The sequence below is a fragment of the Artibeus jamaicensis genome, unplaced genomic scaffold (assembly GCF_021234435.1).
Source record: "Artibeus jamaicensis isolate MK-2021 breed Jamaican fruit bat unplaced genomic scaffold, CSHL_Jam_final contig_463, whole genome shotgun sequence".
Classification (NCBI taxonomy): domain Eukaryota; kingdom Metazoa; phylum Chordata; class Mammalia; order Chiroptera; family Phyllostomidae; genus Artibeus; species Artibeus jamaicensis.
In genome coordinates this window covers 2,115,405-2,140,669 of record NW_026521841.1, presented here as the reverse complement: position 1 = coordinate 2,140,669, position 25,265 = coordinate 2,115,405, and the positions used below count along the sequence as shown (strand labels likewise).

The window sequence follows — 25,265 nt, the reverse complement described above, 5'->3', positions numbered from 1 at the left end:
AGAGGGAACTTCTGCAAATCTCCAAAAGTCCCTTTTTTAAGTGGTGCTTTCTCCTGACTAGCACTCTGTTCTGTGAACTCTAGCTCCTTTGATCCTAGACTCTTAGCTTCATCTTCTTAATTGAGAAGATGACTAAGGGAGTCCTCTTGCTCTGTCTCATATCACACTCTCTGCACCACAGCATGGAAATTCTCTCAAGGTCATTGTAGAGATCACCTAATTTATTTCCTAAATTTCATGATCACTTCTGATATCTGATGTCTTGAAACAGTACACCCCCACACCCATTAGATTATTTCAAATAGGAAATGAAATTCAGTGCCATTTATTCCATCCTGGCTGGAACAAAAATCTGCCCAAAATGTTTTGTCAAATGAATAAACTAGTTGGGATATGAACTCTTATGAAATTTTTTCCAACAAAGATTTTTGTTACTATTTTAAATTCTTTTTATGATAAATTTCTCGGTCTAAGTAAATTTTCTCTTACCTTTACAGCTTGCCTCTGAATATTGATTTGCTAGATAGTCCAGCTTTATTGGAAGCAACCATTGATGCTGTAAATGAAACACCTGATACTCTGGAAACTTCACAATCACCAGATGAAATTAACATAGCCCCCAGGCAAACTGGATTAGAGGAAAATGAAGTTGGAGGCAGAAGTAAGTAAATGTTCTGTAAAACATGTGTCATCTTTTTATTTTATCTCCCTTTTAAATGAGCTATTTAAGTCAGTTCCTTCAAGAATATTTTATGTAATAGTTGAATTTTTAAATTTAATGTAAAAGAGTTGTGCCTTCTTGCTTCTTTTCTGCTTAAGGATGCATTGAAATATTTAATATTATATAACCGAGACCATTAAACATTTGTATCATTTATAAATCATTAAATATTTATGAATTTTCAAACTTGCCTTTTCACTGCTCCTTGAGTGAAAGTTAAAAGAAAATTTTTCTTTAAAGATATTTAGGGCACAGGATTGAATACATGTTAGGACTTCCTGTTAGCTCCTAGAAAATATTTTGTTGTAATGAGGACTATTGTTGTACAGAACCACAAAAATAATTCAGAAAGAAAGCTCTTTCCTTACTTTTTTAAATATTAGAAGGAAATGATACATTATCTATTTTTTTAAATCATTGACACTATTACAGAGTTCACATTTTCTCCCTCTTTATCTACCTCTACCCACCTCCAGCCCACATTTTCTCTGGCCATCACCACATAGTTGTCTGCGTCTCTGGGTTATGTATATATGATCTTCGGCTAATCCCTTCACCTTCTTTCATCAGTTCCCCTCGGACAGCTGTCAGTCCGTGCCATGTGTCCATTACTTGTTTCTATTTTGTTCACTAGATTCCATATATAAGTGAGATTATATGGTACTTGTCTTTTTCTGACTGGCTTCTTTCACTTAGCATAATAATCTTCAGATCCATCCATTCTGTCACAAAAGGTAAGATTTCTGTCATTTTTAAAGCCACATAGTATTCCATTGTATAAATGTACCACAGTTTTTTATCCATTCCTCTACTGATGGACACTGGGCTGTTTCCACATCTTGTCTATTGTAAATAATACTACAGTTAATGTAGGAGTACATACATTCTTTAGAATTGGTGTTTCAGGATTCTTAGCATATATTCCCAGCAGTTGGATTGCTGAGTCAAGAGAGCTTCTTTTTTCTTTTTTTTAAGGGGGGGTGGGAAGGGATGGAGAGAAACACTGATGTAAGAATGAAACATTGACCGCTTGATTCTTGTTCGTGTCCTGGACCGAACCTGGACCAAACCTGTAACCTAGGTATGTGCGCTGACTGGGAACCAAACTGGCAACACTTTCCTATGCAGGATGACACCCAACCAACTAAGCCACAGAAGTCAGGGCAAGGCAGTTTTATTTTTAATTTTTTGAGGAAACTGCATGCTGTTTCCCACAGCAGCTGCACCAGTATGCATTCCCAACAACAGTGTACTAGGGTTCTCTTTTCTCCACTCCTCTGACAGCACTTGCTGTTTATTGCTTTATTGTTGTCGGCCATTCCAGCAGGTGTGAGATGATATCTGATTGTGATCTTAATTTGCATCTTTCTGATGATTAGTAATGTTGAGCATTTTATACATGTGTCTGTTGGCCAGCTGTATGTATTCTCTGGAGAAGTGTCTGTTCAGATCATTTACCCATTTTTTAAAATTGGATTATTTGTTTTCTTGGTATTGAGTTGTATAAGTACTTCAAATATATATTTAATATATTTTATTGATTATGCTATTATTTCTATCCCATTTTTTCTCCCCTTTATTCCTCTCCACCCTGTACGCCCACTCCCACCCTCATTCCCATATTATTCCTAACCTCCCCCTGTCTATTTTCTACCTACCATTTATTCTTCTCATTCCCTGTACCTTTGCTCTCGTTCTCCTCCCTACCCTTCCCCACTGATAATCCTCCATGTGATCTCCATTTCTGTGATTCTGATCCTGTTCTAGCTATTTGTGTAATTCGTTTTTGTTTTTGTTTTTGTTTTTTAGGTTTGTTGTTGATAATTGTGTTTGTTGTCACTTTACTATTCATATTTTTTATCTTCTTTTTCTTAGATAAGTCTATTTAACATTTCATATAAATAAGGGCTTGGTGTTGATGAACTTTTATAACTTGACCTTATCTGGGAAGCACTTTATCTGCCCTCCCATTCTAAATGATAATTTTGCTGGATAGAGTAATCTTGGATATAGGTCCTTGCATTTCATGACTTGGAATACTTCCTTCCAGCCCCTTCTTGCCTGTAAAGTTTTTTTTGAGAAATTGGCTGATAGTCTTATGGGAACTCCTTTCTGGTAACTATCTCCTTTTCTCTTGCTGCTTTTAAGATTCTCTCCTTATATTTAATCTTAGGTAATGTAATGATAATGTACCTTGGTGTGTGCTTCCTTGAGTCCAACTTGTTTGGAACTCTTAAGCTTCCTGGACTTCCTAGAAGTGTATTTCCTTTGCCAGATTGGGGAAGTTCTTCTTCATTATGTTTTCAAATAAGTTTTCAATTTCTTGTTCTTCCTCTTCTACTTCTGGCACCCCTATGGTTTGGGTGTTGGGATGTTTAAAGTGGTTCCAGAGGTTCCTGAGCCTCTCCTTTTTTTGAATTCTTGTTTCTTCGTTCTTTTTTGACTGAATATTTATTTCTTTCTTCTGGTACAAATTGTTGATTACAGACCCAGTTTTCTTCCTGTCATTGTTGATTCCCTGTACATTTTCTTTTTTTTTTTTTTCACTTTTTATAGCCTTCATTTTTTCCTCTATTTTGTGATCATACTCAACCATTTCTGTGAGCATCCTGATTACCAGTATTTTGAACTCTGCATCTGATAAGTTGGCTATCTCTTCATCACTGAGTTCTGTTTTTGGAGTTTTGATCTGTTCTTTCATTTGGGCCATATTTCTTTGTCTAGGAATGCCTGTTCCATGGTAAGGGGCAGAGCCTTAGGTATTGACCAACATAGTGCAAACCACCATTGTTGTGTTGTGGTGCTGTATGTGGGGAGGGGTCCAAGAGGGAACAATGCTGAAAAAACAATATTTTTTTCCTTTATGGTGTCATTATCTGGTTTTGGAGTTATGATAATGCTGGCCTCGCAAAATGAGCTTGGGCATTTTTCCTCCTTTTGAATTATTTTGGAATAGTTTAAGAAGGGTAGGTGTTAGCTCTTCTTTGTAAAATTTCCCTATAAATCCATTCAGTCCAGCACTTGTGTTTGTTGGAAGTTTTTTGATTACTGTTTTAATTTCATCCGTTGTAATCTGTCTATTCAGATTCTGATTCTTCTTGATTCAGTTTTGGAAAATGGTATGTTTCTAGGAATTTATTCATTTCTTACAGATTGTCCAATTTGTTGGCATATAGTTGTTTGTAACATTCTCCTATAGTTCTTTGTATTTATTTGGTGTTAGTTGTTACTTTTTTTATGATTATATATATTGGATCCTCTCTCTTTTTTTCTTTCATGAGTCTGGTTAAAAGTTTGCCAATCTTACCGGGACCCAGTGGGTCCCCGCGGCAAGCGGCAGCGGAGGGCTCTGCCATTTCCCCGTGACCACAAGTGGATCTGAGTGTTCGGCCTGGTGCCTAAGGCTCTTGGGGGCCGCTTTCCCCGCTTGCCCCCCCTCCGTGTCACAACCCAGCGACCTGGGAGTCCAAAGCTCCGCTCCTCACACTTAAAGGGCACGAACAGACCAAAAATGGCTCAAGAAGATCTCAAATCCCCAGAGCCTATAAATCTAAGTGATGAAGAAATAGCAAAACTCTCAGATGCACAGTTTAAAACACTGGTGATCAGGATCCTCACAGAACTGGTTGATTATAGCCACAAATTAGAGAAACATATGAAGGCGAAACTAATTGAAATGAATGGAATTGCACAGGAAACCAATAGTAATGGAAAGGAAACTGGGACTCAAATCAATGGATTGGACCAGAAGAAAGCAAATAATGGTCAAACAGAAAAGAGTGAAGAAGCAAGAATTCAAAAAAATGAGGAGAGTCTTAGGAACCTCCAGGACACCTTTAAATGCTCCAACATCCGAATTATAGGGGTACCAGAAGGGGGAAAGGCACAGCCACCAGTGGAAAACTTATTTGAACAAATAATAAAGGAGAATTTCCCCAATCTGCAAAGGAACTAGACTTCCAGGAAATCAGGAAGCTCAGAGAGTCCCAAAGAAGTTGGACCCAAGAAGAAACACACCAAGGCACATCATAATTATATTAGCCAAGATTAAAATGAAGGAGAGAATCCTAGAAGCAGCAAGAGCTAAGGGGACAGTCACCTACAAAGGAGTTCCCATCAGACTGTCAGAGGATTTCTCAAAAGACACCTTACAGGCAAGAAGGGGCTGGAAAGAGGTATTCCAAGTCATGAACTCCAGAGACCTACAACCAAGATTGCTCTATCCAGCAAAACTTTCATTTAGAATGGAAGGACAGATAAAGTGCTTCTCAGATAAGATCAAATTCAAGGAGTTCATCATCACCAAGCCCTTATTATATGAAGTGTTAAAGGGACTTATCTAAGAAAAAGAAGTTAAAAAAACATGAACAGTGAAAGGACAACAAACTCACAGTTATTAACAACCACACCTAAAACAAAAGCAAACTAAAAGCACAGCTAGATCAGGAGTGAACCATAGAAATGAAGATCTTCAGGAGGGTTAGCAACAGGGGAGTGGGAGGAGGAGAAGGGGGAGAAGGTACAGAAAATAAGTAGCATAGACAGTAGATAGAAAATAGATGGGGGGGCAAGAATAGTATGGGAAATATAGAATCTAAAGAACTTGAGACACATGGTCATAAACTAAAGGGGGGTAATGGTGGGGATGGGGGTAGGGTGGAGGGGAATGAAGGGGGGAATAGAACAACTGTAATGGCATAATCAATAAAAAATAAATTAATTTTTAAAAAAAGTTTGCCAATCTTGTATATCTTGTCAAAGAACCAGCTCTTGGTTTCATTGATCTTTTTATTCCTTATTTTTTTAATTCTCAACCAAGGATATGTTTTTATTAATTTTTAGAAAAAGGAAGGGAGACACAGAGAGAGGGTATTAAAATCCCCTACTGTTTATCTTTTTCTTTATGTCCATCAAGATTTACTTTACATATTTAGATGCTGTTATCTTGTGTGCATAAATGTTAACCAGAGTTATATCCTCTTCTTGGACTGTTCCCTTTATCATTATGGAGTGTCCTTCTTTGTCTCTTACTATAGCCTTTGTTTTAAAGTCTATTTTGTCAAATATAAGTATTGCTATCCCAGCATTTTTTTACTTCCATTTGTATGAAATATCTTTTCCCTTCCTTTTACTTGTAGTTTCTGTTTACCTTTTGTTCTGAGGTGTGTCTCTTGTAGAAAGCATATACCAGGTGGGGCAAAAGTAGGTTTATAGTTGTTCACAGGCAAAAATAATACAATAATTAATAAATAGTAGTACAAGAATATACTCTGAAAAGAACTCGTGGACATGGACAACAGTGTGGTGATTGCAGAAGGGGAGAGAGGTATAAGGGAACAAAGTGATAATGGAAAAATGCAATGAAAAAGTAAAAAATTAAAAAACAAAACAAAAGAGTAAACTCTGATTTTGCATACTCACAACTGTAAACCTACTTTTGCTACACTCTATGTATGGGTCTTGCTTTTTTATCCATTCAGCTACCCTACGGCTTTTGATTTGAGCTTTTAAGCCATTTACATTTAAAGTGGTTATTAATAGGTATTTATTTATTGCCATTTTATCTTTTTTATTTTTATTTTTTATAGAGAGGGGCAGGGAAGGAGAGAGGGAGAGAAACATCAGTGTGTGATTGTGCCTTGCACATCCCCTACTGGGGACCTGGCCCACAACCCCAGCATGTGCCCTGACTGGAAAGTGAACCAGCAACCCTTTGGTTCGCAGGCCCCCACTCAATCCACTGAGTTGCACCAGCCAGGGTGCCATTTTATCTTTTAATTCTGTTCCTTTTATCCCTTCTTCTACTCCTAAAGCAAGTCCTTCAACATTTGTTGTAATAATGGTTTGTTGGTAACAAACTCCTTCAGCTTTTTTTTGTTGTTTAGAAAGTTCTTTATTTCTCCTTCAATTTTAAATGATAGCCTTGCTAGGTAAAGTAGTCTTTGTTTTAGATCCTTGTTTTACATCACTTTGAATATTTCATGCCAGTCCCGTCTTACCTGAAATGTTTCTGTTGAGAGGTCTGCTGACAGTCTTACGACAGCTACCTCTGTGGGTAAATACCTGCTTTTCTCTTGCTGCTTTTAAGATTCTCTCTTTGTCTTTAACCTTTACTGTTTTTAATTATGGTATGACTCTTTGGGTTTTTGTGTGTCTTTTTCCTTCACCACATTAGGGAAGTTTTTGGTCATATTTTTTGTCATAGCTTCTCAATCCCTTGATGTCCCTCTTCTCATTCTGGTACTCCTGTGGTGCGGATACTGTTATGCTTATGTTGTTTCAATGTTCCCTTAAACTATTTTCATTCTTCTTACCTATATTTTCTTTTTGTTGCTCTGATTTTTTAAAATATATTTTTTATTTTATTGATTATGCCATTACATTTGTTCTATTTCCCCCCCTTTGTTCCCCTCCACCCTGCACACCCCTCCCCTACCATTCCCCCCTTTAATTCATGAACACGTGTCTCTAGTTCTTTAGATTCTATATTTCCCCTACTATTCTTACCCTCCCCCTTATCTATTTTCTATCTACTGTCTATGCTACTTATTTTCTGTACCTTCTCCCCCCTTCTCCTTCTCCCACTCCCCTCTTGCTAACCCTCTACGTGATCTTCATTTCTATGGTTCACTCCTGATCTAGCTGTCCACTTAATTTGCTTTTGTTTTAGGTGTGTTTGCTTTTGTTTAGGTGTGTTTGTTAATAACTGTGAGTTTGCTGTCCTTTCACTGTTCATATTTTTATCTTCTTGTTCTTAGATAAGTCCCTTTAACATTTCATATAATAAGGGCTTGGTGATGATGAACTCCTTGAATTTGATCTTATCTGAGAAGCACTTTATCTGTCCTTCCATTCTAAATGAAAGCTTTGCTTGATAGAGCAATCTTGGATGTAGGTCTTTGAATTTCATGACTTGGAATACTTCTCTCCAGCCCCTTCTTGCCTGTAAGGTGTCTTTTGAGAAATCCTCTGACAGTCTGATGGGAACTCCTTTGTAGGTGACAGTCCCCTTATCTCTTGCTGCTTCTAGGATTTTTTTCTTCATTTTAATCTTGGCTAATGTAATGATGTTGTGCCTTGATGTGTTTCTTCTTGGGTCCAACTTCTTTGGGACTCTCTGAGCTTCCTGGATTTCCTGGAAGTCTATTTCCTTTGCCAGAACGGGGAAGTTCTCTTTTATTATTTGTTCAAATAAGGTTTCCACTCGTGACTGTTCCTCTTCCCCTCCTGGTACCCCTATAATTTGAATGTTAGAACGTTTAAAGATGTCCTGGAGGTTCCTAAGCCTTTCCTCATTTTTTTGAATTCTTGTTTCTTCATTCTTTTTTGTTTGGTCATTTTTTCCTTCCTTCTGGTCTACTTCCTTGATTTGAGTCTCAGTCTCCTTTTCATTACTATTGGTTTCCTTTTGTATTACCATTCATTTCAATTAGTTTAGCTTTCATATGTTTCTCTAATTTGTGACTAAAATCAACCAGTTCTGTGAGCATCCTGATCACCAGTGTTTTGAACTGCATCTGAAAGTTTGGCTATTTCTTTAGCGCTTAGATTTATTGGCTCTGGGGTTGTGAGTTGTTCTTGAGCCATGTTTTTATTTGTTTGTGCCTGCTACGTATGAGGAGGGGAGCCTTAGGTGTTCACCAGGCCGGGGCCACCCAGGTCGCTGGGTTGTGACACTGTATGTGAGGGCAGGGTCAGAGCAGGGAAATGGCCGCCCCCTCTGCTGCCTCTCACTGCTGGGGCCTGCTCCGTCCTGTCTCACTGCCCACTCTCTTGCTGGTCTATCTGCACACAAATGCACAGTCCACAGTCAACCCACCGCCCTGCACCCTTGCTGGGTCTGCTGGTCGCTCACTGGATTGCCCACTGGGTCTGCCCTTTGCAACCCCACACCTGGGATCTGCCCACCGAGTTTTCCTGTGCAACCCCGCTCTGCCAGCTGCTGGCTTCACCCCTCTTACCAGTCAGGCTGAAGAATTTGTTGTTATCAGACTTTCAAAAAGTTCAATTTTCTGTGTTCTGGCTGTATTTTTTGTTGCTAATATTTTGTTATCTCTAAACTTGGTTGTGTGAGAAAGCACGGCGTTTCCACCTATGCCTCCTTCTTGGCGGAAGTCCGGAAAACCGAGACTTTAAAATCTACAAATGCCAGAAAACTACCTACAGAACTACTGATATTATTGTTTGAGGTCAGCTCTGGAAATCAGTATTACTTAAAAGCTCCACATTTGATTCTAATGTTTAGCCAATGGAGAAAGCCACTGATCTAATTGGTGGATGTTTAAAAATTATCTATCTATCTATCTATCTATCTATCCATCTATCTATATATTATTGATTATGCTATTAGAGTTGTCCCAGTTTTCCCCCCTTTGCCCCAGTCTGCCTGGTATATCCCATTTCCTACAGCAATCCTCACTGCTTAGTTTGTGTCTATGGGTTGTGCACAGAAGTTCTTTGGCTTCTCCATTTCATATATTATGCTGAACCTCCCCCTGTCTATTTTATGTCCACCAATTACGCTTCTTAATCCCCATGCCTATTTGCTATTCTCCCCCTTCCCCCTCCCCACTGGTAACCCTCCAAATGATCTCTATATCTGTGATTCTGTTCCTGTTATGGTTATTTGCTTAGTTTACCTTTTTAGATTCATTTGTTGATAGTTGTGAATTTGTTGCCATTTTAATGTTCATAGTTTTGAGCTTTTTCTTCAGTAAGAGTCTCTTCAACATTTCATGTAATAATGGTTTGGTGATGATGAACTTCAGTTTTGTATGGGAGGCGCTTGTATGGGAGGCACTTTATCTGCCCTTCCATTCTAAATGATAGTTTTGCTGGCTGGTGTAATCTAGCTTGTAGGTCCTTGCTTTTTATCACTTTGAATATTTCTTGCCAGTCTCTTCTAGCCTGCAAAGTTTCTTTTGAAAAAATAGCTGACAGTCTTATGGGAACTTCTATGTAGGTAACTCTCTGCTTTTCTCTTGCTGCTTTTAAGATTTTTTCTTTATCTTTAAACTTTGTCGTTTTAATTATGATGTGTTTTGGTGTGGTCCTCTTTGTGCCTGACTTATTTGGGACTCTCTGTGTTTCCTGGACTTGTATGTCTATTTCCTTTGCCAAATAAAGGAAATTTTCTTATATTATTTTTTCAAATAAGTTTTCAACCTGTTGCTATTCCGCTTTTCCTTCTGGCATCTCTATAATTCAGATGTTGGTGTGTTTGGAGATGTTCCTGGGGGTCCTTATATTATCCTCATTTTTTTTGAATTCTTGTTTCTTCTTGCTGTTCTCATTGAATGCTCGTTTCTTCATGTTCCAAATTGTTTATTGGTATCATGGCTTCCTCCCTTCCACTGATGGTTCCCTGAAGATTTTTCTTCATTTCATGTAGTGCAAGCTTTCTTTCTTCCTTTACGTTGTTGCCATACTCAGTGGGTTATTTGAGCATCCTCATTAGCAGTGTTTTGACATCTGCATCTGATAGGTTGGTTATCTGTTTCATTTAGTCCTGGTACTGGGGTTTTGTTCTGGTCTTTCATTTGAGCCATGTTTCTTTGTGTCCTCAATTTGGCCACCTTCCTGTGTTTGTTTCTGTATATTAGGTAGAGCTGCTTTGACTTCTTGTCTTAATAGGTGGCCTATTGTAGAAAAGACACCTGTAATAAGTTTTGTGGGGTGGAGTCTTAAGTAAATGCTAGGGTGGGGCAACCCTCTTCACTGCTTTTTGGCTCTGTGTTGGGGGAGGTCTCAGAGAGGGAACAGTGCTGCTGTCTGGATTCTGGAAGTTTGCCTAGTACTCATTCCATTTCCAGTCACTTCTCCTACTTCCTGTATGCAACTGGGGTTGCCCTATTGCACTGGTACTGAATGCCAGAGTGGGTAGATTTGTGGATATTGTAAGTCCCTCTGAGCCTCTTAAACAGAGTCTCCTGAAAGTTTAGCAGTTTCTTCTGCTGCCCCAGCACCCTCTAGTTTTTACAGCCAGATTTATCTTCCTGGTACTAGAACCCTGGGCTGTGCATTCTGGTCTGAGGTTGGGATCACTCACTCCCAAGGTATTCCTCCTGATTTTTATCCAGCATAAGTGAATGTAGGACTATCCATTCTGTCACCACAGCTGCCTCTTTGTGCTATAGTCTTCACACCTCTCTGTCCATGTCCCCAACTCTGCCCCTCCTACCCATCTGAATGAATGTGGCTTCTTTAAATCCTTGGTTGTCAGACTTCCATACAACTCAATTTTCTGAGTTTTGTGTGTTACTTGTTTTGAGGTCTGGTTGTAATGTTTTCTGTGGTTGCATGAGGAGGAGAAGCTTGTCTGCTTATATCTCCATCTTGACCAGAAGTCTGGTGGATACTTTTAGATGATCCCTTTGACCAGGAGGAAATGATTTCAAAGTTTTTCTTCTGTCTGATTATATAGAATTATTAGGCATTCAACAGCTTTTTTTGTCATGTGGTCATGTAAAAATCCAACTCATACCAAATTAGTCCCCGTGTAAAATTATTACAGAGTGGTTAATTTAAGTAGAATTCGTTTAAAGCTGAATTGTGTTTAATGTATCATCTTTTCAGTGTTAGATGGCTTTATTTATAATGTGTTTTGCTGCTAAAGTGGAACATAATGAAGACAAAATGCTTGTCCTGCATCACACCTGATGTTACCGATATGTATTGTGTTGAATCAGAGAATGAATAATTGTCTTTGCTTCATCAATTTGCTCCCTATAATTTAGTTCTAGGCTGTGTGTATTCCAGGCCAAGAGGGAAAATGGCAAAGTATTGAGGTTTGGCATGAGGAGCTTGAGTTATGGTTATGAAAGAAAGGAATGTTGCACAGGTGTCTCTGCCTTTTCATTGAATTTTTTGATAAGTAAGCCTCCTTAACCACACCTGCTGTTGAAATTCCATATCTGAAAATCCCCTTTTAGGAGTAGTGCAGATACGGACCAATGTTTCTATTTATTGTAATTGTTTCTTATTTGTGTTTAATTTATTTATTGGTTTCTGGGAGAGGTTTGTTAAAGTCTCCAATACAACTGTTCATTTTATATATATATAAAATATAATATATAATATATATTATATATAATATATAATATAATATATATTATAAAATGTAATATATATATTATTTTATCTTTTATTGTTGATATTTTCCCCTCTTTCCTCCCTTTTACCCAGCCCCTGCCCACCCCTGGGCCTTCAACCACTTTGTCATCTGTGTCCATGGGCTGTGCATACGTGCATATGTGTTCTTTAGTCTTTCTCAGTCCCCCTACACTCTCCCCTCTGAGAGCTGTCCATCTGTTTCATGTATCCTCTGGTTACATGCCTCTGGTTTTATTTTATCAGTTTAGTCTTAATCAAATTAAGGGAGAGTTACTTGGTTAAAGTAAGAAAATATATTTATTCTGTGGTCATCTGGATTCTTACCTTTAATTGATGGTGCCCTCACCCAGCTATGGAGAGCACAGCAGACTAAGGTACTATTTTGCCATTTTTTTTAGCACTAAAAGATACATCAGAGAAGCTGAAATTCCTTGAGATGGAAAACAGTTCACTGCTGTCTCCATGTCCCAACGTTGATGTTAACATCAATAACCAGGTATTTTGATTTCTCCTTTGTATACCTGTCACACACCCCCAGGCCTTTCAGAAATCCTTTTTCTCCAGAGCTAATACTTTCTTTCTTTTGCTAATAAATCTGCCTGTGCTGAACTCTTATAAACCTGTTTTGTCTTTTAAAAAGGAGAAATTTGTAGATGTGCCCTGCAAGTAAGCAGGTGGCTTACTTGCTTGGAACGCCATCCTGTACACCAGAAGGTTGTCATTTTGATTCCTGGTCAGGGCACATACCTAGACTGAGGGTTTGATCTCTGGTTGGAGTGCATCCAGGAGACAACAAATTGATGTTTCTCTTTGTCTCTTTCTCCCTCCCTTCCCTCTCTAAAATCCATAATAAAATATCCTCTGGTAAGGATTAATACAATAGTAATAATAATAATGAAGAAAAAGGAGAAGAAGAAATTTGTAGATGTTTAAGAGAGATAGTAGAACTTTGGGCAAAACAGTAAGAACTGTAAGATCATCTCAATAATTTTTTAGACACATTCAAAAGTGATATGGGTGTTTAACCTTTTATTTTGATTCAGCCTATCCTTTCTCTTGATTCTATTCAATGGATTTTGATTTAATAGAACTTGGCAAATGCCTTTTGAAATTGTAGGAGGATTGGTTTGAAAGGAACTGCTCCATAGTATAAACAAGGAAGAGAATAGAACTTCAGGTGCTTCATCTTCGTCTTTCACATTTTTCACCACCCTTTTTCCACTGACTTTTTAAGGCATTGAGGGGGAGAGGATACCAATTAAATTTTAGTTAATTATTTAAAATTTTGGTTATTTCTATATAAAATATCTAAAATCAATTGAATGAGATAAAAATAAATGTATTAGCTACCAGATGTCCTCACTAAATAGAAGAATCAATTTTAGGTAATGATCTGGAGACATCCTTATTTTCTGTATATGTGGACAACAGATAGCAAGGATCTGTTCAATGAATCTTGTTTTAGTTTGGTTTTAAAGAGGAAAGGGAACAGCTGATCTGCAGTTCTTTCATCCTTGAATAACTAACTGGAATTTTTTTTTGGAGACCAGTGTGTAGAGAGTGTTTTTTTCCCCTTCTTGCATAGTAATTGTTAAAGCTATCCTTTTGAATCCAAGTCTTTTTTTCTTAATGTATTTTTGTCTTAGAAATGTCTTTTAGAAAATGATTAGATTTCAGGAAGGCTTTTATTTTCTCAACCCCCTCAATATTTTTAATTACATTAGTTAGTTTGCTTTCACATTGTCAGGTTTTTTTTTTACTACCTCTGTAAAGTAGGGGAATGCAGAGTCAGAGGCAGAAGGGTTAATTGAAAGTTTAGATGAAAGCTCTAGATGATTAGCAATTTCACACAAATTTAGTGGAGGACTGGAGTGAAACTAAAAAAGAATGAAGCCTTGTGCATCTTGGGGAGGGGAGAAGAAGCATGATTGTCCATTACACTGGTTGAGAACTTAGCAGACTTTGGATTGCCTTTAACCCTTGACATATGCTCCTCACTCAGCAGACCCTGACAGCCAAGGACTGCTCTACAGGAGGGTTTGAATGTCCATAGTCATTTCTGTTTAGGTCTAATTTGGTGTATATAGGAATCAGGGTGTCCTTTTAATCCTTTTTGAACTTCTGCTTGCCACATTTTGGCCATCCAAGACAGATATATCAGTAGCATAGTAACCAGGTGCCACTGGAGTTATGTACTATAAGCAAATAAAGTGAAAATATTTTAAAGCTATTACTCCACTTGCATTTCAGTAATTTTTTCCTATCACACACAGATATGACAATTGTAGAAAACTAAAGCATATTTTAAAAAGCAGGAAATTATAAATCCTCCATTATCCTACTACTAAGAGGTAACTATAGTTAACAGTTTTAAGGTACATCCTTTTAAACATTTAATGTGATATATTTTTAAAAATTAAAATGCAGTAACACTGCTTTTTAAAGTCTATCAGTTGTAAACATCTTTCTTTATTTCAGTGACATTACAGTCAATAATTAAATTGAATGCGTGTGTCATCAATGTGTTCACTCAGCCCCTATTAGACATTTAGATTCTTGCTAATTTTCATTGTCATAATCAGTGTGGTGACAAACAGTCTTATATAAATATCTGCAGTCATTGATTTCTTTTTCCTGAGAAGTATAGTGGTAGGTCAAAGTACAGGCAGAATTTGAAAGTCTTTGGTACCTTTGCAAAATGGCCTTCCAGAAAGATGCTAACAGTTAATACTTTTACCTTTGATATACTTATTAAATTATTGTTTTTGTTTTTAATATAGGCAGAAAAAGAATATCTGCCTATGTCAGAGGCAGATTGCTCTGAGAATCCTATAATATGATTAATAAGTCATCTAAAGTCTACAACATAACTGTCTCTGAAAAGAAAATGTCAGAGCATTTGAACTAGCTAGTTTTCCATCTTTATTGAAATGAAGTAGACAAATAAAATTGTATTAATAATATACAATATTTAAAGCATATGATATGGTGATTTGATACATATACACATTGTGAAATGATTCTTACACATCCATCACCTCACAGAGTTACCATTTTTTGTTTTGGTTTTGGTGATAATGCTTAACATCTATTCTCTTAGCAGATTTCAAGTGTACAGACAATATAATAAACTATAGTCACCATGCTATACATTTGATCCTCAGAACTTATCCATGTTACAACTGAAAGCTTGAACCCTCTCCCTGTCCCCACCACTACCACACAGTTTCTGGCAGTAATCATTCTAACTCTGTTTGTTTCTACAAGTTGGAATTTTTTTTTTTTTAGATTTTACATATAAGTAATATCGTGCAATATTTGCCATTTTCTATCTGACATTTCACTTAGCATAATGCCTTCCAGCATCACCCATGTTGTTGCAAATGTCAGGAGTTCCTTCTTTTTAAAGGCTGAATAATATTTGGTGTGTGTACACACAGTTACACACTGTATTTTCTTTATCCACTCATTCTTTAATGTACACTTAGGTTATTTCCATATCTTGGTTACTTCGAATAATGCTGCAGTGAACATGGGAGTATATCTATTTGAGATGGTGATTTTGTTTCCTTTGGGGTATATACCTAGAAGTGGGATTGTTGGATTATATGGAGTTAACTAGCCATGATTAGAAGAGGACAATAGGGGTACCAGCAGGAGAAGAGGCAAGAAATTGAAAATTTATCTTTGAAAAAATAATGAAAGGAAAATTTCCCTAATTTGGTGATGGAAATAGACATACAATTTCAGGAAGCACAGAGAGTCCCAAACAAGATGGACCCAAAGAGGACCACACCAAGATACAATACAATTAAAATGCCAAATTTATTATTTTTTAAAATTTATTTGTCTTTAGAGAGGAAGGGAAGGAAAGAGGGGGAGAAATATCAATGATTGGTTGCTTCTGGTGAGGCCCCTGCTAGGAACTGGCCTGCAACCCAGGCCTGTGCCCTGACTGGGAATCAAACTGCAGTCGTTTGGTTCACAGACCCTCAGTCAATCCACCAAGCTACACCAGCCAGGGCTTAAAATGCCAAATTTAAAGATAAAGAGAGAATCTTAAAAGCAGCAAGAGAAAAGCATATGGTTTATCTACAGGGGTGTTTCCATGAGACTGTCAGCTGCTTTCCCAAAAGAACTTTGCAGGCCAGAAGGGACTGGCAAGAAGTATTCAAAGTTGTGAAAAGCAAGGACCTACAACCTAAATTATTCTGTCCAGCAAAGCTACCATCTAGAATGGAAGGGCAGATAAAGTGCTTCCCACACAGGGTAAAACCGAAGGAGTTCATCATTACCAAGCCATTATTATATGGAATGTTAAAGGGAATTATATAAGAAAAAGAAGATCAAAACTATGAACATTAAAATGGCAATAAATTCATATCTATCAACACAAGCAGAACAGAAACAGAATCATAGATATGGAGATCATTTAGAGGGTTATCGGTAGCGGAGGGGAAGAAGGAGAATGGAGGAAAAGGTGCAGGTATTAAGAAGTACAAGTCGGTAGGTACAAAATAGGGGGATACTAAGAATAGTATAGGAAATGGAGAAGCCAAGAAACTTAATATGTATTAGCCATGGACATGAACTAAGGGTGGAGTATGGCTGAAGGGAATGGGGATACCACATGGAGGGGAGCAAAGGGGGGGGAAATTGGGACAACTGTAATAGTATAGTCAATAAAATATATTTAAAAAATAAAATAAACATAATCATTTACCTGGTGACACCTCCAGAATTATAGGGATTAGGGTAAGCCAAAATCAGGTTGAAATTAATTTCAGTAGTCCTCTGATATCTGTGGGTTTGCTTTTCATAGTTTTAGTTACTTATGGTCTGCTGCAGTCCAAAAATACTAAATGGAAAAATCCAGAAATAAACAATATATTAGTTTTAAGTTGCATGCCAGTGTGAGAAGAGTGATATACTCTCACACACACTGTCACACCCAGGATGTGAATCATGCCTTTGTCCAGTATATCCATGCTGTATATGCTACCTGATAGTCACTTAAGTTATCAGATCAACTGCCATGGTATCCCAGTGCTTCTGTTCAAAGAACACTCTTACTTATTTAATAATAGCCCCAAAGTGCGAGAATAGTGATTCTGGCAATTCAGATATACCAAAGAAAAGACATAAAATGCTTCCTTTAAGTGAAGAGGTCTATATACTACCGTAAGGTATTTTGAGATAACCACATTCACGTAACTTTTATTCCAGTATATTATAATTGTTATATTTTATGATTGATATTATTTTTAATCTCTTACTGTGCCTAATTTATAAATTAAACCCAATTATAGGTATGTATGTAGGGAGAAAAATAGTGTATAGAGGATTTGGTACTATCTGTCATTTTGGGCATTCAGTGGGGTTGTTGGAGCATATCCTCTGTGGATCAGGGAGGACTACCCTACAGCGAATGACACACATTCTTCATGTGTGGTTAATTCAGGCATTTGTCCCAGATAACATAGTTGGTTTTTCAGTTGCTTAGGGACAGGAAATTGGCCTAGATTTCTACAGGTCCCTATGAATTTGTATTTCATGATTGTGATTATTGAGCATTAGTTTGAAAACACATGATTGTTTAAGTCATGTGATTTCCTGATTATCTAAAGATGAACTTTCATCAGTCCCTTCTCTATTTCCATATAAGTATCAGAGTTGCTTATAGTATATTTTTAATACCTAGGAGGAAGTGGTGAAGTTGACTGAGAAATGTCTTAATAATGCCGTTGAGAGCCCAGGATTGAATGCTAGGAGAGTTCCTCCTGACTTGAAGAGTAACATTTTGAAGGCTCAAGTAGAAGCAGTGCATAAGGTAAGCTGCCTTTAATGGAGATAGCTCTGCTGAAGTAAAAAGAACATGAAACTGAGAGTCCAGAGTTTCTGAAGAACAAATAAAATACATGAGTAAAATACATGAATGTTAAGCAAGAAGAACCTAGCTAGTGATTAGAGATAGAGAGTAGTACCAAGAAACATGGTCAAGATGGGCTTTAAATGCAAGCTACATTAAGAGGGAACAGTCATGAGACAAAAAGTAAAAGTAAAGACACTCAAGGGTTTAAGGCTTTTTTTGTTTTTTTTATATTTTATTTTATTTTTTAAAATATATTTGATTGGTTATGCCATTACAGTTGTCCCATTTCCACCCCTTCATTCCTCTCCACCCTGCACACCCCTTCCCCATCATCCCTCCCTTTAGTTTATGTCCATGGTCACAAGTTCTTTAGATTCTATATTTCCCATACTACTCTTGCCCTCCCCCCGTCTATTTTCTACCTACCATCTATGCTATTTATTTTCTGTACCTTATCCCCCCTTCTCCTTCTCCCACTCCCCTGTTGCTAATCCTCCACGTGATCTTCATTTCTATGGTTCACTCCTGATCTAGCTGTCCTCTTAATTTGCTTTGTTTTAGGTGTGGTTGTTGATAACTGTGAGTTTGCTGTCCTTTCACTGTTCATCTTTTTTATCTTCTTTTTCTTAGGTAAGTCCCTTTAACATTTCATATAATAATGGCTTGGTGATGATGTACTCCTTGAATTTGGTCTTATCTGAGAAGCACTTTATCTGTCCTTCCATTCTAAATGAAAACTTTGCTGGATAGAGCAATCTTGGTTGTAGGTCTTTGGATTTCATGACTTGGAATACTTCTTTCCAGTCCCTTCTTGCCTGTAAGGTCTCTTCTGAGAAATCAGCTGACAGTCTGATGGGAACTCCTTTGTAGGTGACAGTCCCCTTATCTCTTGCTGCTTCTAGGATTTTCTCCTTCATTTTAATTTTGGGTAATATAATTATGATGTGCCTTATTGTGTTCCTTCTTGAGTCCAACTTCTTTAGGACTCTCTGAGCTTCCTGGACTTTCTGGAAGTGTATTTCCTTTGCCAGATTGGGGAAGTTTTTCTTTATTATTTATTTGTTCAAATAATTTTTCCACTTGTTGCTCTTCCTCTTCTCCTTCTGGCACCCCTATAATTTGGATGTTGGAATGTTTAAAGATGTCCTGGAGGTTCCTAAGCCTCTCCTCATTATTTGGAATTCTTATTTCTTTATTCTTTTCTGTTTGGTTGTTTTTTTCTTCCTTCCTTCTGGTCAACTCCATTGGTTTTAGTCCCAGTTTTCCTTCCATCACTATTAATTCCCTGTGCTTTTTCCTTCATTTCACTTGGTGTAGCCTTCATTTTTTCATCTAATTTGCGACCAGAATCAACCAGTTCTGTGAGGATCCTGATCACCAGTATTTTGAACTGTGCATCTGATAGGTTGGCTATCTCTTCATCACTTAAAAGTATTGGCCTGGGGCTTTGAGCTGTTCTTCCGTTTGAGCCATAATTTTTGGTCAGGTTGCACCTGTTATGTATGAGTGGCAGAGCCTTAGGTATTCGCCAGGGTGGGGCAACCCAGTTACTGGGTTGTGACACTATATGTTGGGGCAGTGTCAGAGAGGGAACAATGGCCCTTGTTCTGCTGTCTCTCAGATTTCAGTCCCTTCTGCCGCTTCCTGCAAGCTAATTGGGCCCTTCTGGTGCTGGTTTCTGGATGGGTGGACTTGTGTAGGTTCTAGGATCCTGTGGGTCTCTCCAACAAATTCTCCTGTGAGGCTGGGAGTCTCTCCCAGCACCTTTTCAATCGGTGCTTTTCGGCTTTATTTCCCATCTCTTGGGCCCTGGGTTGTGCGCTCTGTCACGCTGCCCATTTTTGCCTAGTTTATCTGAGCATGAATGTGTGACCGTGGTCAGCCCCACACAGCCTACGCTCCCGGGTCTGGCAGTCACTGCCTTTTTCTGCTGTGATCCCTTTCCTCCGGCTGCTGACTCCGCCCCTCTTACTGGTCTGGTTGAATGGTTGTCTGACTTCAGTACAGTTCAATTTCCTGTGTCTGTTCTGGTTGTGTTTTTGTTTCTATATCTTTGTTGTCCTTAATTTGGTTGTGCAGGAGGCACAGTATTTCCACCTATGCCTCCATCTTCACCAGACCCAAGAATGTTTCCAGTTTTAAGTTTTTTTAAAAGGTAAAATTTCTACAGAAGTGAATCCCTAATCTTTTCTACTTTTATAGCCAAAAACTCTAGAGATTATAAGGCTCCTGTCCTGTCAATATTAAGTCTATCATTTTAGGGGTTTTCCATTAATCTTCTACTCCCCACCACCCTCCCAATCTACCCCCAGTTTGGCAAAATAATGATGTTATTAGCAACAGGAGTGGAAGTAACAAGATGAAAGAGTTGACTGTGACATAGTGAAGGGTGTACTGGGGTGGGACCACCCCCATGAAATTTATGGCATTCATGATCCCCAAATCAGTTTTTCCATGGCTCTTCCTAACTTTCAAACTTATCCTCTATAGTAAACCAGGACAGAAACCTGTCTCACAAGTCATGTTGTCACCTAGGATTTCAAAATCAACTAGGATTTTCAAAACGGTGTTGAGAAGATGTATTTTATCCATCCTGTCCCCAGGCACAAGCCTTGGAAAGAACTTGACAGTACTTGAAGAATATTGTTTGTATTTTTTATTTATCTTCTTCCCCCAATATAAGCATAAAATATAATATTTACATATAAAAATAAATATGTTGGGCTAGCCAGAAAGTTCATTCAGTTTCTTCCATACAATGGCTCTAGTAGCACTTAGTTGTTTTTAACTTCATTCAAAACAATTTTATTAGGTTGTATCATGACAGCTGTCATATCAGCATGCATTAAAAATAACTTATAAAAATTGGTGTATTTTGGGGCAGCCATTTTAATATCGAAGATGGAAGAAGATACACAAAGTTTTCAGCATATTATGCTTTATTATTTCAAGAAAGGTAAAAATGAAACAAAAAAGAGATTTTTGCAGTGTATGGAGAAGGTGCTGTGACTGATTGAACGTGTCAAGAGTGGTTTGTGAATTTTGCCAAATAATTCTTTGCTGTAAAGCTGTCTTATGCTTTGGAAGCATAAGCACCACCCCTGGCCTCTACCCACTAAAAGCCAATAGCAGGAGACAGCCAACATACTCAAAATATCCAAATCAATAAAGTTATTGGTGAAAATGAAAAATGTGTCTTTTATTTTACAGAAAAAACTAAATTAACTTTTTGGCCAACCTAATAAAATATGATGGTACAGGCTCCAGAATCAGGCAACTTGCACTTGAATCCTACTTTTAATCCACCACCTACCAGCTTTGTGACTTAGCAACTTAGTTAATTTTTCTGAGCCTCAGTTTAATTATGTTTAAAAAAGATACTAGTGGTACCTACCTTAAGGTGGGTTATAAGGATGAAATGGGATAATAAATGTAAAAGACATGGAATAGTGCCTGGCATGCAATGAACATTTAATGTGTTGATCTCCAGTGTTGGAACTACATGTTGTCGTGTTGGAACTGCAAGTGGTAGTAGCAGTCATTACTACCTTACATTTCAGTTATACACTGGATGTCTTTTAGCTCTTAATGAAAAAGATTTTATTTTATAGTTACAAACCTTCCCATGAATAAAAATCCAGGACAAGATGCATTTATCATTGAAATCTATTGAACACTTAAAGAAGATATAATAGCAACTCTACAGAGACTCTTTAAGGAAGTAGGAGAGAGCACTTTCCAACTCATTTTATGAGACTAGTATTACCCCAGTACCAAAACCAGAAAAAGATATTACAAGAAAAGAAACTATAGACTAGTCCCTCTTGAAAATAGATTCAAAAGTCCTTAACAAAATATAAACAAATCATATTCAACAATTTATGTAAAGGGTAGTACATCATGACCAAATAGGGTTTATCACAGGAAGAAAATTGGTTTGTCACTCGTATACCAGTATAGTTCACCATACTAAAAAATAAGAAAATTTTCTCAAGTCCTATAGAAAAGACATTTCACAGAATCCACCCTACCTTCATAATAAAAACTCAGCAAACTAGGAATAGAATGGAACTTCTTCAGCCGACAAAGGGCATCTTTGAAAAGAATCTACAGCTAGCATCATACTTCATGCGAAAGATACTTTGACTAAAATGGCTGCTAAAATTAAAAACTGGCCATTTGTATGTTGTCAGTGGTGGAGCTCCTGCAAGGTATATTGCTGATAAGAATAAGAAATGCTTAGTAAGTACTTGAGAAAAGAGTTTGGCAGTGTATTAAACATATACTTACCATATCATCCAGCAGTTCCACTTTTAGGTATTTATCCAAGGGAAATGAATATGTAGGTTCAAACAGATACTAGTACAGGAAAGTTCCTAGGAGCTTTATAGTAATAGCTAAAAACTAGGAGCAACCCAAATATTCATTATCAGATAAACAGATTATGGTGTATACATACAGTAGGATGTTACTTAGCACATAAATTAATTAGTGATAAGTGTAATACCATGGATGAATCTCCAAAGCATCATGCTATTCTAAAGAGGTAGACATGAAAGATAGGTATAATGATTTAATTTATAGGAAACTATAGAAAGTACAGATCATTCTTTGCCACGTGTAAGATCCTTTTCTTTCCTCACCTGGGGACATTTTTTCATTGCTTTTAGAGAGAGAGGAAGGGAGAGGAAGAAACAGCGATGTGAGAGAGAAGCATTGACTGCTTGCCTCCCATAGGCACCCAGACTGGTGATCATAGGTGCCCAGATGGGGAATTGAACCCACAACCCAGGCATGTGCCCCAACCTGGAATCAAACCTGCAACCTTTCAGTTACAGGATGACGCTCCAACCAACTGAGCCACACCAGCCAGGGCACCATGTGTTAGGGTTTTGAGATTGCATTGGAAGCCTCAAGGGAGCATTTTGGGGATAGTAAAAATGTTTTATATGTTCATCATAGTGTTGGTTATGCACCTGTATATATTTTTAAAATTTATCAAACTGCACATTAAAAATGTGTGCATTTTACTACATATAAATGATACCTTAATAAAGTTGAAGGAAAAAAACTTTTGTCTTCAGAAAATTTTCTTAGAATTCACTCCTAAAATATTCCTTGCATTCAGGGAAAATAAAAAGCCAAATGTATACATTAACATCTGTTTCTTCTTTTTATCATGTATATTTGAAGAATTCTGGCATGGAATATTTTGGGAATCTGTATCTATAGACTAACATATCGTGATGTCTTAAATCATTGAAAACTACCTAGTAAAGTGTGTGGACTTGTATGCTAGTATATTGAAGTGGAAGCATGGATACGGGATGGGATTGCACTAGGTGTAGTCTTGATATTTCTGTAAATAAGGTATGATTACCTCTTTTGGAACATTTCTATTTTTACAGGAAAGAAATATAAGTTTCTTATTACTTTAGTGTCCTCAACAAAGACTTAATATTTATTATTTCATTTTCTTAGGTTACAAGAGATGATAGCTTATTAAGTCATAAAAACACCAATGTTCAGGATGCTGCCACAAAAAGGTACAGTTTTGGTTAAACTGAATTAAATGATTTTTTCCTTCTTTTTGGGGGGCCTTTTTTCCTCTTCAGTCTATCACCAGATGATTAGACTGAATTAAATGATATCCTTCTTAACTTTTCTTTTGGCCTTTTTTCTTCTTTCCCACTCTATTACCACATATTTCAGGATATCTGTTTGAAATACAGCTTGAATTCACTCTTCTTTCCATTACACAGCTGGTTAGTACCTAGTTTTAGATTATTTGAAGATACTCCTAGTTAGTCTCTACATTCTCATTCTTCTTCAGTTGCTTTTTATTTTTTTAACTTTTTTATTGATTATGCCATTACATTTGTTCTATTCCCCCCCTCCATTCCCCTCCACCCTGCATACCCCTCCCCTACCATTTCCCCCTTTAGTTCATGAACACGTGTCTCAAATTCTTTAGATTCTGTATTTCCCCTACTATTCTTACCCTCCCCCTATCTATTTTCTATCTACTGTTTATGCTACTTATTTTCTATACCTTCTCCCCCCTTCTCCTCCTCCCACTCCCCTGTTGCTAACCCTCCATGTGATCTTCATTTCTATGGTTCTGCTCCTGATCTAGCTGTCCTCTTAGTTTGCTTTTGTTTTAGGTGTGGTTCTTACTAACTGTGAGTTTCCTGTCCTTTCACTGTTCATCTTTTTTATCTTCTTTTTCTTAGGTAAATCCCCTTAACATTTCATATAATAAGGGCTTGGTGATGATGAACTCCTTGAATTTGATCTTATCTGAGAAGCACTTTATCTGTCCTTCCATTTTAAATGAAAACTTTGCTGGGTAGAGCAATCTTGGTTGTAGGTCTTTGGTTTTCATGACTTGGAATACTTCTTTCTAGCCCCTTCTTGCCTGTAAGGTCTCTTTTGAGAAATCAGCTGACAGTCTGATGGGGACTGCTTTGTAGGTGACTGTCCCCTTAGCTCTTGCTACTTCTAGGATTCTCTCCTTCATTTTCATCTTGGCTAATGTAATGATGATGTGCCTTGGTGTGTTCCTTCTTGGGTCCAAATTCTTTGGGACTCTCTGAGCTTCCTGGATTTCCTGGAAGTCTATTTCCTTTGCCAGCTTGGGGAAATTCTCCTTTATTATTTGTTCAAATAAGTTTTCCACTGGTGGCTGTGCCTTTCCCCCTTCTGGTACCCCTATAATTCGGATGTTGGAGCATTTAAAGATGTCCTGGAGGTTCCTAAGCTTCTCCTCATTTTTCTGAATTCTTATTTCTTCATTCTTTTCTGTTTGATCATTTTTTTCTTCCTTCTGGTCCACTCCCTTGATTTGAGTCCCAATTTCCTTTCCATTACTATTGGTTTTCTTTGTATTACCATTCATTTCAATTAGTTTAGCTTCCATATGTTTCTCTAATTTGTGACTAAAATCCACCAGTTCTGTAAGGATCCTGATAACCAGTGTTTTGAACTGTGCATCTGAAAGACTGGCTATTTCTTCATCGCTTAGATCTGTGGGTTCTGGGGCTCTGAGTTGTCCTAGAGCCATTTTTGGTCTATTCATGCCGTTAAGTAAGCGGAGCGAAGCCTTAGTTGTTTACCAGGATGGGGCGACCCAGGTCGCTGGTATGTGATGCTGTGTGTGGGGGCGTGGTCAGAGAGGGAGCAATGGCGGTCCTCTCGGCTAGCCCAGTCCGTCCAGTCACACCACTCGCCCCGGGCCTGTTTATCTGATCGCAGACAGCCCGCCACGCCTCTTCCCTGTGTGCTCCGGTAGGTAGCCCGCGATCAGCGCCTTCGGCTGCTTGCGCACCGCATACCACCCGGGGATTTTTTCTTGCCAACCTGCTCCGCTGCTGGCTTCGCTTCTCTTACCGGTTTAGCTGAGCATTTAGTTGTCTTTGGACTCCGTATTGTCAATTTTCTGTGTGGCTTGGTTGTGTTTATTGTTGTTAAAAATAGTTGTTCTTAGATTTGGTTGTGCACAGAGGCAAGGTGGTTCTACCTACGTCTCCATCTTGGCGGAAGTCTCTCCTCAGTTGCTTT

General features: G+C 37.8%; 1 protein-coding gene across 1 annotated transcript in view; it reads left to right on the top strand.

Annotated features, from left to right (window-relative positions):
- Positions 1 to 25,265, top strand: part of EPB41L5 (erythrocyte membrane protein band 4.1 like 5) — a 177,296-nt gene that overhangs the window by 120,382 nt on the left and 31,649 nt on the right. The window contains exons 17-20 of the mRNA XM_037146265.2: positions 498 to 661; positions 12,232 to 12,329; positions 17,535 to 17,663; positions 23,187 to 23,251. Of these exons, the coding sequence (XP_037002160.2) occupies positions 498 to 661; positions 12,232 to 12,329; positions 17,535 to 17,663; positions 23,187 to 23,251 (456 nt within the window). The remainder of the gene's footprint in view (positions 1 to 497; positions 662 to 12,231; positions 12,330 to 17,534; positions 17,664 to 23,186; positions 23,252 to 25,265) is intronic.